We start from the raw sequence: 18,913 nt of genomic DNA, 5'->3' as shown, positions 1-18,913 counted from the left end.
CGGCAAATCAAATCTCCCTTCCCTTCCTACAGATCCCGAGAAGGTGATTTCTCATTCATACCTCCTCCTAGTGACCAGATTAATCTTTGCTCCACAAAGCTGATGGGACTGGGTCCTACCTGCTGATGAGATCTGTGAGACTTGGGAAAAAGCAGATGATGTTTCCTGATCTTTGCTTATATGAGGTTCTAGGATTCAAAGTGATAATAAATTGAAAATGGCCATGAACCAAATAGATTTAAATAAACTTGTATTTTTTTGGGAGAAAATGCAACTGAATTCAGATGTGAAACTTTCATTTTAGATCTGTCTCACTAGATAATATTCACAACTAAATCATTTAATTGTTGGGATTTTTTTTTCTTATACTGGAAGTTTTACCTAAATGAATGCAACGTGACTGTAACCAAAACATCTAATTTTCAAAGGACTATTGGGCAGAGTAAAACCAAAAGCTTAATCTATTTTTTTTTTTTAAATTTGAGCCTTGTTTTAACCCTATGGTTCTTTGTCCTTAACTCTGATGATGTGATTGTAACTTTCTATCATTTCTGTCATGGAGGTTTCATTTTGATTGTTGGTATCACTAGAGCCATTGTTTCTTAAAACTAGACGGCCTTATGTATAAATCATAACCCCTTTGAAAGCCATACGATGGCCCTCTCTACCCTGGCTGCATGGACCAAGTCAGCTAGCAGAGCGATGGGAAGGTGAGACCACACACCACCTGGGCAAGTGCTCCATGCTTTGGTGCTAACTTAATGGTGGACTGTTTTTGAGGATGAGGGTGTTTGCAGGGAAAAAAATAGGGGCTGTTCACTCCACAATTACCCATTTCTCTTTCCTTCCCACTTGGCACAGATGCTGTCACATCCAGTAGTAGTCATCCCTGCACTGGGAGTCTGTAAGCTGGTTTTGGCACATTTTTCATCTTACAGGTCTTACACCTACTTCATCTATATGAGCCTGGTTCGTACGTATGTGTTCAGTCTAATGACCTTCATCCATACTGGACTGACTTTATCAAGACTCCTCATTGCCTACAGGAACAGGGTCTTATTTTCAAAATGACATGGCCAACTAAATCTGTGATGAATTATTTGATAAATGAGAGACAGTTAAGTGGGTTAGAAAGATGAAAACCCACGAAGGGGCAGTGGCATCTTTGAAATCTTAGATGGAGTTGAAAGAAATAAACTGACTCCTATAAATTCCCTGATTCAACACAAATATCCTAATCCTGTCTAGGCTGTATTTAGGGTTAAATAATGTAGAGCTATAGCATTAAACAGTGGTGCACGGTCAATCTTGATAGTCCAAACAGAGTGTGTATTTTGGGCAGTGGGCGCTGTCATTCCTCTCAGGAACCCGTGAGCACTAATGAGCACACTCTGCATAAACAGTTCTGTTTTGGTGGTTAAAACCAGCTATTTATATAACACTTTATTTCACACAAGTGAAATTTCATACCGCTATCTTAATCTCAAGTGTTTTCTTCCCTCATCTCTTCTGCTTAAGAGGATCTGATAACTTCAAACTTGTTTTTACTGTAAAAACATGCAAACCATATATTTAAGTCATAATCCCCTGGAGGATATAGTTTTGAAGGAATATTGTGCTATGATTGCTTCTGCCCTAGAATACTGCAAACTGCCTGGTGGTTTAATAGTTTGCTATTTGAAATACCACATTAAAAGACGGAGATCTCAGTATTTGGGATTGCGTCGGCTAAGATCACCTTCTACAAGTTTGTTTTAACACTTCTGTTTGCTTTGCAGTAATATGAATGCTAGCTGCTGCTCCTCAGTGCTTTTTGTCAAAATATTCAGTAGCTTCTGGGTCAATATTTAGGTAAATCAAGTAATTCTGCTTTAGATTATTTTGTATTTACACATTTTCAACCCCTGTTCCCCTCTTTGAATTCAATGTTATGTGTTTCTCCAGATTCTAGATTTTGCTACCAGTTTGTAAAGTCTTACAGATAAAAGATTTTTTGTTTTAACAATTTAAGTTCAAGATGAATAATTTCACAGAATGAGATTAAGGTTAAGGTATAGCTTCTGAATTTAGGGCTTTTTAGATTTACATCTTAAACATGTATTCTTTTCTAATAATTTTTCAGCATGCAGCAACAAAACTAGAATGTTGGTTTGGCCTCTGTTTTTCAGTATTATAATTAAGCCTCATTGCTCCCACCTATAGACAGCTAGCAATGTAAAGACAGAAGTTAATTAAAAGCGTACATATGTGTTTTTAAGATGACTTATCTGATGCTACCGAGATGAAGTAAGTCTGCTGATCATCTGAGTTTAGTACTTGCTCTGACCTGGAAACATCTCACCCTGACTGGCATTAGGACTAGATCCAATCTCTCTTGCTCACGTGGATACAATCCTTGTTTCCTCCTGTTTTGTGACAGGCAACCTGGGGTCCCAGCTGGTTGAGTATAAAGAAGAGATGTACATAACATCTGACTGTGGGAAGACATGGCGTCAGGTAGGAAAAAGGAATCATTAAAGGAACCTGGAAATAATGTCAATGTACCCAATAGGGTGAATTTTATAATGCTTAACTAATCTGTATATGCCCACAGTTTTGAGGGAGGTGGCTATTATTATCCCCATTTCACTTGGAAACTGGGAGAGATTAAGGAGGTGATTTGCAAAGACTCAAATTGGTTGAGCTGTCAAGTTCTGCTGCAACTGGAATATTTTAGCCTTTTTAAAGATTTTAGAAGTATCTTGCATAAAAAAACCCATAGAGTCTATTTAGGTTTTTAATAATTTAAATAGTCTTCCTATGCTAATGATGAAGTGGATTTCAGCTAGATCTGGCAGTACAAATATTCCAAGCTGAAAGACATGGTTTAGGTAGAAAGGAAGAAATTCCTCTTCTTCGTAGTCTGAAAACTGGTATTTAAGCTTCAACTTTGTTCTCCATTGAAACTGAAAAAGCAAAAAGAGTTTGAAAAAAGCAATAAACCTTTGAATGTCTTTTAGTATGATTTAATCAATTCTGGGACTACAAACGTCAGAGTATTTTAAAAAAAAGTGTCTTGTAGTAGCTGTAATGCCATTTGAATTCTGGATGTCTTTTGCTTCCAATGCCTAGTGTTAATTTAAACATTGCACCTTTATTATCTATTTTTTCCTAAATCGCTCTGTCTCAGCAGTGTTTAGTTAGAGGGATATTTTCTTTTTGAGTGCAAATAGCAATGATAATCATGATCATAAGATATAAGGAAGTTCTGGAATCTACTTATAATTTATATCCAGGAAAAAAACCAACCATCAAACCACCAAAGTGAGTCAAGAAGTCATGTACTTTCAGTTAAAATAATCTTTTAGCGTTCAACTAAAATAAAATTCTGTTGAGTTATTATCTGAGAAGAAATAAGTTTGAAAAAATGCTCTCACTAGTGTTATTGAGCTCAGGGAGTTTGAGATAGAAAGACAAAAATACAGAAAATTTCTTACATTGTTATTGTAGAGTGCCATTAATACTCCACAGAAGGACTTTTAAGAAAAAATACATTATTTTTGTCATGATAATGTCCTTTGAAGTTTAAAACATAAAATTTTATGCCAAATTCCTTCCTGGATTCTATCAGATGATAAATAGATCTTTAAATGCAAAAGTCTACCAGGATTTACAGTGGGTACTGTGTTGTATAGAGACCTCTCTAATCATTTATTGTCGCTATTTGCCAAAGTTCTATGGTTTTTCAGGGGTGAAAAATAAGAAGGAAAGAGTGAAGGGGATAAAATTTGTATTTTCACTGCTTTTTATTTGTGAGATGCTCAGGCAAATGATACGTGATGAAACTTGACCTTAAGATGACTATTCATGCTGTAAAACCAACCACAAACTGATCCCTCATTACGACAGTCAAAATGAAAGACACCATTGCTAGCTTTATTTTAATTAAAACTGCTACAAAGCTCTTGAAAGAGCTCACTCAATCTTAATATTTGCTATCAGAATGAAAATGTAGATTATTGTATGTATTTTATAGCCTCACTGTTCATGATCAAACAGTTCTTCCTGAGGAGAGCGTTACATTTCCTTTCTCTGTTGGAATTCATGCAACAAAAGACAAGGCTTCAATCAGATGATATGGGAATTATTTTAACAGTAAATTAGAGGTCACCTGAGCTGACAAAAAAAGAACAAAGCTCGTGTTTTGGCACAGCTCTTCAGGTGGGTTTAAGTCACTGACTTGGAAACTTTGCAGTTGTCATTAGTGAGTGCCTGTCACCTTTCTCGCATGCCACATGTGATGTGGCAGAGCTGTCTACAGGCTAGAAGAAACGCAGTCTGTGCTTGAGTAGAGTGACAGGGCAATGCAGGAAAGTAAAGATAAAGGAATTTGGGGAAAAGGCAGTTCAAGGAATTCATTAAAAGCTTCCCTGAAATAATAGCAGTATTAGTTCATAGGAGTATAGACCGGGAGGAAGATCAAAGATCACATAATCCAACCATATGCTCTAAGACAGCATCAAACCTACTAAGAACACCTTTAACAGAGGTTTGCCAGACCTGTTTGTTAATCCTTTACTGTAGGAGATTTTGCAACCTTCCTATGTGGTTCTTCACCGTTCTTCATAGATTTCTCTGACTATCATAGAATCATAGAATAGTTTGGGTTGGAAGGCACTTTTAAAGGGCATCTAGTCCAAGCCCCCTGCAATGAACAGGGACGTCCTCAACTAGATGAGGTTGCTCAGAGTCCCATCCAGCCTGACCGTGAATGTTTCCAGGAATCGGGCATCTACCACCTATCTGGGCAACCTGTTCAGTGTTTCACCAAATGTTAAATGTAAGCTGGCAGAGCTTTTTGCTGTTACTCTGGCCGTTTCACAAATATGGCAAGTAGGTTGATTTCTTCTTGTCTTTGAAGAGGAGTGGTTTCCTCTCACCTTTGAATAAATTTTCAGATGTTGAAAGGTGATTATCATGTCTACCCAGAGCATAGGGGTTTTCGCTTGGAAAAAAAAGCAAACTGAAATCCACTGATTTTCCTAATGGATTCAATTTCTAAAGTGCTTTACCTTTTTGCTGCTCATTGATTGGATGGTCTAATATGACATCCCTCTCCTGAAGCATGGTAAAACTGGATGCAAAATTACAAATTTTATTGGTGCTAAACAGAACGAAATGATTACCCTTGAGGTCGTGACATTACTGGCACATCATTTCAGAAGAATTTCTTTTCTTTGCACTGGCATCGCATTGTTGACTCAGAATCAATTTGTGATTCATGAGTAGAAATAAAAATGCCCAAATGAGTGTTTTGTGAAATTAAGTAAATCTTGGTGATAAATGGAAAGTAAATCAAGGATTCTGATTATAAGTAGCTACACCACCACTTGGGCTGGATCCAGTTGTTCTCCTATCTTTTTGTTGCATGTTGCTTGAGCTACCTTTCAAGATGTTTCTCTTGAAACTGTCGCTCTACTGTGTACCATTTTAAGGCAATCTGAAATTTCTGACTCTGTATTGTACAACATTGCATGTAGTAGCAGTAGTTTAGGAACCGATTGATAAGTAGCTTAAACACCCATGCAGCAGCAGTGATCTGGCTTGTAGGAGAAGGGAATCTCACTTGGACATTATCCTGAACTCAAGTGAACCATGAAGATGTAGCCTAAGGTAAACTCATGGGACATACACATCTATTTGGAAGATTTCTATGTCTAGTATATCAGGAAAACAATATCATAAAATGTCTTGATGAACATGATGGGAGTCAGATAGATAAATAAATAAATCTTGCATACTGGGAGAAATGGCTACCTTTGAAGACAATTTCAGGCCGTACAGGTTTTAGACATCTTTTCCCCAGTGGGCACCTGTTTTTTCAGTCCTGATTTTTAAAATATTAGGATACTCTGTCAAATGCTAAGGATGACCTTGTGTACACATATGAGTGTGTTTTATTTATTTTTTAAAAAAAATGATTTCTGTTTACCATTGGTAACCATTACTTATGGTTACCATTGCTATTTCAACAGCATCTGTTACAATACTGTGCTTGAAATAGTGCAGAGTAAGAGAAAGGTCTGGCATTCAAAAGAAATGGCTTAAATAAAAGGAAAAAAAAATCAGCAACGAATTTTTTTTTTTCATATTTGATCTGCTACCAAAGTAGCTAGTGTAGCAACGAAATGTTCAATTAAGCTAATATGGTTACACAGAAATAATATGGTTACGCAGCTAATATGGTTACACAGAAAGTCTGTAGTACGTCCAGGAACTGAATCTAGATGTCTGGAGTTTTAGTCCGGTTTCCTTAACTGAGTATACGTGTTTTACTGCAGACATCTTAAGAGATGGATGGTAACACCTTTAAGCACAACAGGAAAGGCTGCAATGCCAGCCTCTCACCCCTGGGAAGACCCAACTGGCTTATCCTCTGTTTCCAGATTTGAATTTAGAAGTGGATGTCACTTGGTGAGAGAAGCAAGTGACTTTGGGTATTTTTGGTTACTTTCGCAATGCCTATATCTCAGACTAAAATTGTGTGGAGTATATTTCTCTAGGATCACTTAAACATGTTTTCATTAATTTCGTCTATCCCAACAGATATCCTGGCCTGGAGTAACTGCTGAAGTTGTTAGGACAGTCACAGGAAAAACACATGGAGAGCAGAGGGAGGAGAGAGAGAAAGAGATAAGAAGTTGACATTATGACTATAAAGCACATAACATGCTTGAAAAAACACAGAAGAAAAAATTAATACAGAAATAGCGTATAAAAATCTAGTTCTGTAGTGGCTGGCTACTAGTAAAGATGATAATAAATATGTTACCTGAACTGTAGTTAGAGAAGAGACATAGATCAGAATTCATGGCTGACTCTGAACATACATACCTTGTTCCTGGGCTCGAACTTCAGTCCTGACACTGGGACCACCTTTGCCTCAATTGTTTGCAAACTGTTTGTCTTGATTTTGTTTCTAGAAAGTGGAGATAAATATTTACTTTTGTGCTGAACTCCACAGGCAAGAAATCATTAATTCTTTTCGGTGTACTGAAGATGAAGAGTTGCTTTCATAAGGAATTTCATACATTTTGGTTATAAAATGTTTGAAATGTGTGTTAGAAGAGCATGATATAAAGATGGCATTAATATGCCTGTAATGTCTCTGCTGTGCTTTATAGTGTGCTAAATCTGGGGTACTGAAATGGTGCATGAGAAAGTGCCATGGTGCTTTTCTGGGAAAACCTAATTCAGATGAAGTGATGCAGATACCAGCTTCCCTTATCTTCAGTATGATGGTGAAGCTTGCGGAGTCTTCGCGTCTCAGCATATACTGTTTTATTTTGATTTGAGCAAAAGTTCAAACAAAGTTTAGAGGAGGATCAAGACTCTGCTTGTTTATTTGTCTCCAGCTGATCTCATCCTTTTGAAGTGCATCTAAAATTACTGTCTGTCCTCTACTGAATTCTCTTCTAAAATATGCAGCTGTGTGGAACAAGTAGATAGGACTGTAAATGCCTCATATTGGCGTTTTGCCTATAAATTGGCAACATTGAAAAACTGATCAGACACTTGAAGCCCTAGGATTCCCATAAAATATGCTCTTACTAGATGAGAGGAAGACTGAATTCGGAACCCAAATTAAATGCTTACTATTTTTGAAGTAATTGTGAATGTGCTCTAAGATACTTTTTCCCCCCTCCTCTGGTTCAGTCTTGTTGGTAAATTCTCTAAATGTAGTATTTAATATTGTCAAAAACCAAGCAGTTAGTATCGTCGCTGGTTTTTCATTCACAAGGCAAAATAGAGCTAACCTTTATGTTTTTCACCTTTGCTTTGTCAAAGCGTGTAAGAGGCTACATGTTCGTCTATTAACTGCTAAGTGTGGGTAGTAATTCTCACTTTATCACCTGCTCTTATGTTAAATGAAGTTTCACAGGCTAATAGCATGAGTAAACCCTGTCTTAAAATAGATTTCAGATGTAAAAAAGGGAAGATACCTACCTTTTCATTTATTTTAGTACTGCTGATGACCTCTAGAAAATGTATTAAAAGAATTTAGGAAATTTTGAATCCTTTGAACTATTAAATCAATATTACTTGCATTTTGGTTCAGAACTCAGAGTGGCCTCTGTGTGAGATGTCATAAAGTTTGAATTTAAATAAATCAGTTGACACTGGAAATGCAGAAAACATGCTTGCATCAATTATTTCAAGTTCTGTAGAGTCTGGAGAACATGTGATAAATTCACAGACAGCAATAGTTTTCCTATTTTTCTTAGAATTAGGCTACAAAGCATTTTATTCTGCAAGATAGATACACAGAATGTGGCAAATACTGAAGTAAGGTGATGGGTCACTTGGTGATATATAATAGCAAGAAATCCAGAGTGCATACTGTGAGAACTGTAAGCCTGGGCTAAAATCACTTTAGACAGTTTAATCTGACTGTGATTTGAACCTGAACATTTTCCGATTCACCTGCTTAACTTTCCTTTCTTTTACTTTTATGTCCTTTTCAATTTGAAGTGTGGACGTTATAAAAAGTATAAGTCTTTTAATCCTGTTTTGTTCATACATTTTATTTCTGCTGTTTTGTACATTTGCTTAGCTGGCCTTTTTTTGTCCGACTTGTAGGTCTTTGAAGAAGAGCATCACATCTTGTACCTGGACCATGGTGGAGTTATTGTGGCCATCAAAGACACCTCTATCCCTCTGAAAATACTCAAGTAATCCTACAGTCAATTAGATTAGAGCTATTGTATTCGAGACCTCAGGCAAAGTTCAGAGTTTAAGATGAGCATTTCAATGTGATCATGTATGAAATGCAGGTGGAGTCAGCTTAATTTAACATTCATTAAGTCAACAAAATGCTGGTGGATGTATTCTTAAAGATTACTTCATGGTGCTGAAGGTACCATGGCATCATCCGTTAATCATAATAAAAATTTCTTGCATCAGTGTAGGTATTTTTCCTTAAAAGTCTGTCCTGGAACTCTACAGTACAAGTCCTGTTCAGCATGATTATTATCTGCTACTGCTTTGCACCAGCAGTATATGGCAATGTGGCACAGCCTATGGTGTATATGTGGCTTAGGTATCCGGTCAGGATAGCTCATTCATACTCAAGCTCTGTCCCCTCCAAGAGCCACGGTGAATGAAGAGGTTAGAGAATAGCCCTGAGTTGCTCTGGCAAGAGCAATGTAATATAGACTTTGCGGGCCAACGGGGAAAGGCCTTATGTGTGCTTATGTGCTGTGTAATACAGTTTGCCAGAAGCCCAGTTCATGTGAGATATTCATGCAAAAATTAACTGTAGCATGTGTAGATCCTGTCATATAGTGATAACGCAGCAAATGGCCTTCTCAGCTTGTTTGCTGAAGATTTGCTGCAATTGAAGATTGCAAATTTGCAAGATTGCAAAAGATTTGCAAATTGAAGATTTGCGTGGAAAGATTTGCTGCAAATCATTTTGTTATAAAATACCGAGTTTTAAACTGCACGATAGTGAAACAAACTATGGTAACCTTAAGTGATGGCATACAAAACTATCATCTTCAGCATAAAAGATGTAAGAGATCTGTATCACTTGTGACTAGGTTCATTTTTGCATAATACTGTATACACTAATAGGAACTAGGCTATGTACTTGGTTAGCTAGAATGAAAGCCATCATTAACCTACTATCCAAAAGACCTGGGGGAAATGTACAGAACCAAAGAGACTTTGAATAATAAATTTTGGGTGCACAGAGTATTTGAAATACATGTTGCTGAGTCATCAGCATATTTTGCAAATTTTTAAGTGGTTGGTAGCAGCTGTGAAGGGCCATCATCTTGGTGCCTGCAGTTACTGCACCTCTCATGTTTCAGAAATTGAGCTGTTTTGCCTCTCATGTTCCACTGACCTCTGCTTAACAGGTCTCCAGCTCAGAGTCTACTAGAAAGGATGAAGGGTAAATTAACTTGCTCCTGAACCTAAAAGGTAGCAAGATAGTTTGTTGGCAGACCTTGTTTTTTATCTGCCTGAGAATGTCCATTGTCGTGGCAAATTTATTATACACCTTCTAATAAATATATGAGCCCCTGGATATGTTGCTGAGAAAAAAGTTCACATTAATATGATACGCTGTCCAGGCATATTGTATTTTGGTGATCGTAAATCCTGTGCTTTAGTAGTGAGGGGTTTGTTGGATTGTTGTTTGGTTTTTCTGTTGGTGTTTTTTTGTTTGTTTGGTTGGTTTTTTTTAATGAATGAATTCTGTTTTGTATAATAATAGCTGTAAATAAAAACCATTTCTGCTTTTTTTACAGGTTCAGCATAGATGAAGGCCAGACTTGGAGTACACATAATTTTACCAGCACTTCAGTCTTTGTAGATGGATTACTTAGTGAACCTGGAGATGAGACACTGGTCATGACGTATGTTTCTGGTTTAATCTCCTTTTACAGAGCGCTCTCTACTTATGCACTTGAGCATATTTTTAACTGTGGATGTTTGGGATAGTCCTTGGGTCGGTAACTTTGGCTTCTTGCAGTCAGACAGACTCTTACACTGATGTCCAAACAGCCCTAGACTGCAGCCTGTCTTTGAAATTATCTGAATGCGGTATTTCAGTTGTAAAGATGAAGTGTTATGTTCATATGAAATTTTGCAGTTACCGCCAGGGAGGGTGGAATAATAGGACTGCAAATACAAATCTGAGAAACGTAGTTAAAAAAACATAGCTATTCCCTGCATTTTTTTCTGTTTTCTACAGGTTCTTAGGCAGACTTCAAAAATGCTGAATATCTATCCCTTCTTCTATGAAAATTGTCTTTGCAGTGTAAATGACTATGTTGTTGTCCTAGTAACTGGCATTGCAGTACTTTGTGTAACCAAACACTGTGCTAACAAATACACATTTTAATTCTGTGCAGTGACTGACGCAGATGCTGTGAATAGAGTTAAAAATAACAAAATTCTACAGCTCAGGCCCCTGTTTATCTTTTTCAAAGGGTCCAGCAACATCTGGATCTGAGCTGCAGGTTTTGCTCTGTCTCTAGGATAAATGCTAATATTTTAGAAGTGTCTGAGAGTGAAAAACACCTGTCCAATTAGAGAGAAAGGCACATGCTGACTGCAGCAGGGAAGGGGAATGCACTGAAGAGATATGCAGGTTGTTACGTGTGCTCCTATCAGAACAGCTTGTTGATCCTTTATATTGGAGCTCTGTGTTTAAGACAAGCTTTTTTTCCATGAAATTACAAACAGAGCTGCCTTTGACAGGTACCAGTAGGAAAAAAAAAAAAAATAAAAAAAGCCCAGTGTGGAGTTGTGAAAAGGATCCTAAACAAAACAAAAGCCCTACCCAATGTACTTAAAAGTGTTGCACCCAGTTCATAATGCTGTACTGCACAGGGGTGAATTTGGCCTCTTAGTTCATTCTTTCTTTCTCCACTATCCCATTTACCCTCTATTACACATATACGACCTGAGAAGAACAGTATTACTCCACCAGCTTCCCCTTCTGTCAAGCATAAGGGGTTTTATGCTATAATATATGCCACATGGAGATACTTATGCCTCTGAATGAAGGATTTCCATTGATTTCAGTGGAAGCAGAGGGATCAAAAGCTTATTCTAAACTGTACTTACTGGCAGATAAAATGATGTGTGATGACTATATGCTCTGTGTGAGTTTTTTATTATTAAGTATCCTTAAAAACAGTGATTTTCTGAAGATGTACTTAAATATCTGGCTGAATAGGCTAAAGAGCTCATGTAAAACAATACATTTTTGAAATCATCCATCTGAAATGTATATAACTGTAGCTAGATTTGGTACATGAGCCTACAGTGACAAAAAAGCATCATATGACTTTTATGTTTCTGAGGGGATAACAAGAGTCTGACTCCAGCATCTCAATGCCAGGCTTGTAGGATCTTACTTTGCAGCTAGTTCTACTGAACATGGAGGACATCAAACACTTACTGTCACAGACTGGCCCTGAAAACACTTATTAGACTCTAAAGATAATGGGAAGAATAAACTTACAGTATGTGTTTCCTTGTTGCTGTTATATCAGCTTCCTTGTCTCTCCTACTGCTTTTGATTGGGTTTTACCTTCAAGATGACGTTGTCTGGCCAGTGGTTCTCTGTCTGACTTTACCTCAAGACCTTTTGTCGTTCTGTCTGGCTTAGGTTATTTTCTCTTAAAACTTCATGCTTGAACTGGGTTGCTGGGCATGACTTAATCTGCAGTGATTTTTCTGCTTTTGAGAAATGTCATCCACTGATACACATTCCCTGGGAAAAAAATAAATCAACTATACCATCTTTTCTATTTTATTAGATAAAAAGTGTTTTTTCTTCTGGGTAGAACATGGTAAGATGAACTTGTGTATGGTAATAGGAATAAAGTAATAGTGTCTTTCACCCTGAAGAATCCAAATCCATTACTAAAGACCTAGTCTGACATTTTTTACTTAAACAGGAATTTCATTTTCTCCCTTTGGTAGGAAGTTTGTTTGAATAAGGACTTTGAATAAAGAGTCCAATGTCAAACTCTGCATAAATTAGCAGAGATAACATAATTCTGAAGTGGGAAGGTAATAACTGAAAGAGTTTACAGCAGAATGGTGGAACAGAGATGGTTTTATTTAAAGTTTCTAGAATAAATTCACAAAAAAAAAGTCCGTATTTTACTTGTACGGAAAGCAGCTGTTACTGTAGGGTAAAATCCTGGTTCTACTGAAGTCATTTTAGGGAATTCCTTCAAGGTTTTTAATTTTTATTAAAAAAAAAAATCCACAAAAATTATCTGGGAAAGACATTAAGGGACCTGGTAAAAGCATCTGTAGGAGAGAATTCTCATTTTCCAGCATGGTGACTGAGACGTTGACCTGACTTGTAAGGGACTTCCATTTGAATTCCTGTTCTATCCTAACTTATGCAAAATGAAGTGGTCTGGAAAGCTTTACTGAAGAAACAGGGGAATGTGAATCTTGTTGCCTCAAGTCTTCATTTCAGAAAGTTTTGTATTTTCTCCAAAACAGAGAAAAAACAAATGTTGACTTGTCAAAAGTTTTCATAAACTGAGTTGTCATCTGCCAGTCGACATTAATCTAAATCATTCATCCAAATCCTCTGCAGTATTCAAAATATGTGCACTCAAGTGCCAAGAAAAATATATTTTATTCAATTGTGCTGTGCAATTGCGCAAACCTTGTTAAGGTTTTTAGGAGTTTTAAGCAGTAAGGTATTCAAAAATTTTAGAAAGCTCATTCTGTGTACAAATCAGTTTCTAAATAGACCTAGTTAAGAGTTTTAGGAGAGATAAGCAATAAAGTATTCATAAAGTTTAGGAAACTCATTCTGTGTAAAAAATCAATTTCTAAACGAAGAGCTCAAATTCACCATTTATTGCGAAATGAATAAGTAAGGTTTGCTAAGAAATTTCCTTAAGTAATTGATATATAGTCAGCAAAATAGTCTATTAGGCTTTATTTTGTTCTAAATTATTTAAGAATGAAAGTTACTGCAACCCAGTGTTAAAAATATATTTGGAAAAAATTACTTAATAACACTGGATTGAGTAATGGCCTAACTCAGTGGGAAAGGGAAGCATTTTTGTGTGCCTGAAATATTGATGTTACTCTTCAAAGGAAGTAGTTCATATAATGAAAGTTTCAAACCTGTTAAAATGACTTCTAAATCACACTTCAGCTTCTGGGAGTGTTTCCCAAACCAGGTTATTTAGATTGCAGTGTAAACCCAGTAGGGATGATAATCATGGTACCACAGACCATGCCCCCTTTTTAAAAGGCCAATAAGAGGTTACATAAAAGGACTGCTTTTCTTTATGTCAGATAGAATCAAAGTCTTCCTTATGGGTAATTTTATTTTTTTTCCAGAGGGATTTTTTTTTTTTTATAAGGTCTTTAGAGTAACAACTTAAGATGCTGCAGGGAACTTCATGACATCTCTGAACTGCAGAACTCCCGCATGTGCACCTTGCTCTCTTGAAAGTCTGTTGCAATCCCATTGGGTTCCTAGGTGATAATAGAAGTAAGAAAATAGTCTAGTTTAAATTTAATCAAAACAAGGTGGATATCATATTAACAGGTGTTAGATATTAGGTAGAACCATCTGGAATTTTGCAACTGTTGATTCTGCTAGTAATTCAACCTCAGCTTTAACAACATCAGTAACAGTCAATGTTTCGTGTAGTTTGTGGGGCTTATTGTTGTGCCACACGTGGCAGCACACTGCCTTTCCTCTTGTCTTTGAGTATCTTACTAGGTGGAGGTACTTCTCTGTGTTGTGAATTCTTCAGTACTAGCTTTCTCATACTGCAACCCTTAAAAAAAAAGGTAGGTAAATGGTAGATAAAACCTCATTATATAAGAGAATAGCTGGTTTCTCAAGGCAAATTCTAGGTTTTATTTGCAGCTAGTTAATCTCTTGTTTGAGAAGCATTGCTCAGTCATGAAATGGTTGTTCTGTTCTCTGCATAATGAGGACTGTATCTGTCTGTCAATAGACAGAGAAAACATAGAAAGACAGAAAGAGAATGTGACCTTTGATAAAAGAGCATTGAAAAAGCAAACTGGTTACTCTATTTCAATCTAATCTAGTTATCAGCTAATCCAGATGTACAAATGCCTGTTTAGTGGCAAGTCTAATGCTTTTGCTCGCATCTCTGTGGACACAGATGTTAGCAGAGCATGTCAATGCATTGCAGTGCCACAGCCAGCCTGTGATCTTGGAGCCAAGACCATGGGACTGTCCCTGTCTCTCCCTCTGCTCAAAAGAAGGCCAGTGTTTAAAGCTTTGTTTTTTCTTTACTGTCTATGAAGTTTCCATAACATATTCAGAAGCATGGCAGCCTGACGTTTTCAGTGTCTTACTAAAGCCCATATTTAGAACGTTTTGAGGGCAGACCTGGAAATGTGTTTGAATAAGAGGAACTGAAAGTTTAGGAGTACGTCCCGTAAGACTCTTTATTTTGAGCCTCTGCCACTGATGGACACAGTCTGGCCTGCAGCTGTGGTGCTCTAACTTCTATTTCAGGGAGACGGTTCCATTTTAGTGTCTAGTTCTAATAAATAGTGATGATGAGGTAGACATTGGAAAATTCCACCAACAAAAAAATTGTTCAAACATTTTACTTTACTTTACTTTTGTGTGCAGCCTTGAACTCTGTTTTGCTATATTTTGTTCTAACAATGAAGGTCACAGTTTAGGTGACCATACCAGGCTATTTACTTGGGCTCTGCCAGGTGAAGTCTGAATGAAAAATTTCCTACCTGTGACAAAAGTGTTTTGCTTTTTAAGTATGTGAGTAAAATAAAAAAATTACCTAAAGAACTAATTATAAAATTTTGTAAGTATCCTAAATTAATTTTATCTTTAAGTAAAATGAGAGCAGGGAGCTGAATGATGCAAAGCTATCCTTTATGATGTCAGATGTTTCTCCTTAAATTAATCCATTTGATTCACTGTCCACCTTGTATTTACTTCTACATAAAGCATTAGGCTAGGCATTAAACCAGCAATTTTTTCCAAACAGTTTCCATGTTAAAAGGTTGTTCTTGGACAGGAATTTACCAAATAGATGGGAAAAAATGTTGGAGGTAATTCACAAACATAATGGAGCCACTGAGCTTCTGGATAAAATGGGAACATGCTCATCCTACTCCTCCCCAGCACTTCTCAGAACTGAAGCATTAATTTCCGCTCTTTTTCCCCAAAAGAGTTGAAACCAAGATGTATTGGCATAAAAGAAAGATTGGCAATTATTATTTTCTGGGGGCAGGAAACAATGAAAAAACATACTTTGGTTCAATTTCAACTTAATTGTTTCCTCCCCTCATTTTTCACTTTGGCAGCCAAACCAAAAAAGAAAAACTACTCTTTGGTGCATTAAGTATATGCATGTGTTTGTAGTTTAAGGCTCTTAAATCATAAGTGTCTCATCATATTTGCACATGATCTGTTGTGTACACAAGCACTGTTTATGTGCAGTTGCTTTATGTAGGCAGGTGTCTACTTTTGCACATGGAAGCATTCATCATTTCTGTAGTTGCGGTTTAGGAAGGCCGCTGAAAATGTGACCTCTGTTACGTTCTTTTGTGGAATTAGAAAAATATGCGGAATTATAATCTTGATGTATAACAGACTGCAGCTTGAATCTTACATTACTTTCATCCATTTTAGTAGCATGAACCCTTTGACGTCTCTAGTTTTTGTTGATTTTACAGTGATGCAACATTTCAACATTTTCTTTTTGAAAATGGCAGGCTTTAAATAGCACTGTAGACACAGTCATGGATAACCCGCTCTTCAAACCCATATCCCCTTGGAAAATCTTTCATTAGCAATGTTAATTGTTACTGTAAATTAAGGAGAATACTACCTGTTGGCAGTGGTTACACTAGAGATGAAGGGCATTCTTCTATGCCACAACCTCATCACTTTACTCCCTCAACCTGGTAATTTCTTTACAGATTTTGGCATGGGGAGGTCATTTGTCTTGTATGTTCAAAGGCATTGTAATAATATGAACTACAGTAGGCAAAACCAAAAGAAGATTGTCACATTTATTTGCTTTTTCAGTTATATTTTCATCATTTGTAGTAAAGGTGTAAATGAAGCAAAGGACTCGGCTCTTTGAGCTCACCATAAATTGACAAGAAACTTCTAACACAATACTCCTTTTATGTGAAAGACAACTGAGAAAGTTGTTGCTGTTTTAATGTAAATGTCCTCTGGTATCTAGTAAACTGCAAGGTGGATTAAGTATTCAATCTGAAAATGCAATTGTGTTATAAAAATAATCAAAGAGGTGTGACAGTTAAAAAAATATTTTAACACTACAGTAAGTTCACTGAAAATTGTGTTTCCTGCCGATATGATTTACAACAGGAAAGGAAGCCTTATATGGGGAACGGGATCTAAATACCACAGCTCTGTGACTGCTTCCATTTAAACGAATACTTTCTAAGAGACAGACTGAGAGTCGTTAAAATAATTAACTTGCATCTCTGAGAATCTAGTTTCCTTTCCCAGCTTGGTCACATACTCACTGTTGGATATTGAAATTCAGATCCAAAAAGAATTTCAGGTCCTGCCTTTTTGCACATGCTTGGACATCTTTGCTCAAGTGCTGTCCAGAAGAATTTAGACATGTTATCCGAGATAGGGCCATTGAGATTGCCCACATCATCTGTATGTGGGGTCCTCAATTTACCCTGATTCAAACCCTACATTTTATTTTCGATAGTTTTATACATTTGAAGGCACTCCCAAAACACTAGAGGTCCTGTTCCCCCCCCAAGCTGGCATGTCAAGCTAGCAGAGTGTGCCAGCAGGGCAGTACAGCACTGAGCAGACAAATTCTGCTACCTTGGCACATGCTGTTTCAAACACCACGGTTGATGACAAAGTCATGTAGAGGAGAGCAAAAGCCAACGCAGCACTTGGGAGATTAAAGCAGCGAGTCTAGAATGAGAGAGGCATTTGATTTCAAACAAAAGTAGCTGTGCATCACGCAGTTGTCATCACTAGTCTTCAATACAGCTGCAAACCTTGGACAATTTAAGTTGCTGCGTTAAACATATGAATAAATTCCACATGTGCTGTCTTCATGACCTTGGTGGGGTAGTACAGCACGATCACTTCCACCACTCTGAGGTGGAAGTGTTCTGAGTGTTTGAGTGTTCTCAGATATTGAGCAGTAAAGCAAAACTGTTGCAGGCTCAGCTATGCTGCTCTGAATATCTGTTGGGTATATCAGACATCAGGCTGCTCAAAGCCATTTTCTTTGTCCAGAGACAATATGGCTAGCAGCTCAAAGGTAAATGACCATAATACTACAAAAAGTTCCTCAAAGCATGTCTTATATAACATTAGATACATCATAGGGGACACTTCAGCTAAAATCCATCTGCTCTGAGAAAGAAAGTTTTGGTGCAGTGAAACCCTGTGAACAAAATATTGACGAACACAACAGAAAAACTTTAGAGGCAGACAAGTGTAGTGGTTATGAAAAGATGCCTGTGACATCCGAGATGCGCAGTGTGTTGTTAAAATTAGGGTAATTTCTCCTCAATAAAGCCATGGAAGTTGAATGTTTACCTGATAAGTCTTCAGGGGTCTCCAGCTTTAGCACCATCGTAGCTTCAGTCGGGTGGTTTGCACTTATGCGCACACAGACAGCAGGCAGCACAGCTATTACCACTCATCTGAACTAAGAACATCTATTGAATAGATCCTCTTTTCTATTGAACAGAAATGTGAATTTACTGGAAGAGATTATCATTGCATATAATTTCTGTTAAATTAGCTCCCCCTGATTATGAGCTTTATCAGGAACAGAAATAACCAGCAATCCTCCAGCAAATAGTTTAAATGAGTTAGCTTAAAAATGGCATTAAACTGTCTTAGCTATCAAGTGATGCAATCAAATTAAAAAATGATGTGCTCATAAATGAAATAGGAACAAATGTACAAAGTTGTTATGGCAACTGAAACACTGAAGTTAAAATTATGGATACCAAAATCTTGCAAATAAAAGTAAATCAATTTCCAAGGTAATTGGAATTTCTTTTAAAAATTATTTATCACAGCATCATCTTTCATAGTTTCAACATAATTTATTTGATGGCTTTCTAATGAAACGTAATTAATCAAGAAGAAGGTTTTTATGAATTACTATCATCTCAATATTTAACTTCTAATCATCAGTTACACTTGCTGCACTATTCCAGTTTTTTCCATTCATATGGTTTTATTGGACATATATATTTTGTACCTGAGCAATTAGATTGTGATTGCTGCTATGTATTGCTTTATTGTAGCTCATACTTTTATCTAATCCATTGAATTCTACTTAAAACATGCCTTTCTTCCTTACTTTGAAAAAATACTTCTTTTTAATTCTAATGA

At 36.8% G+C, this 18,913-nt stretch overlaps 1 protein-coding gene across 1 annotated transcript in view; it reads left to right on the top strand.

The window, feature by feature from the left end:
- The window catches only part of SORCS2 (sortilin related VPS10 domain containing receptor 2), a 561,128-nt gene that overhangs the window by 499,649 nt on the left and 42,566 nt on the right, over window positions 1-18,913 (top strand). The window contains exons 12-14 of the mRNA XM_074147142.1: window positions 2,420-2,496; window positions 8,620-8,711; window positions 10,296-10,403. Of these exons, the coding sequence (XP_074003243.1) occupies window positions 2,420-2,496; window positions 8,620-8,711; window positions 10,296-10,403 (277 nt within the window). The remainder of the gene's footprint in view (window positions 1-2,419; window positions 2,497-8,619; window positions 8,712-10,295; window positions 10,404-18,913) is intronic.

The sequence above is a fragment of the Numenius arquata genome, chromosome 5, assembly GCF_964106895.1.
Source record: "Numenius arquata chromosome 5, bNumArq3.hap1.1, whole genome shotgun sequence".
Classification (NCBI taxonomy): domain Eukaryota; kingdom Metazoa; phylum Chordata; class Aves; order Charadriiformes; family Scolopacidae; genus Numenius; species Numenius arquata.
Note: the sequence above shows the minus strand (reverse complement) of the source record. Positions and strands in the feature narration are given on the sequence as shown.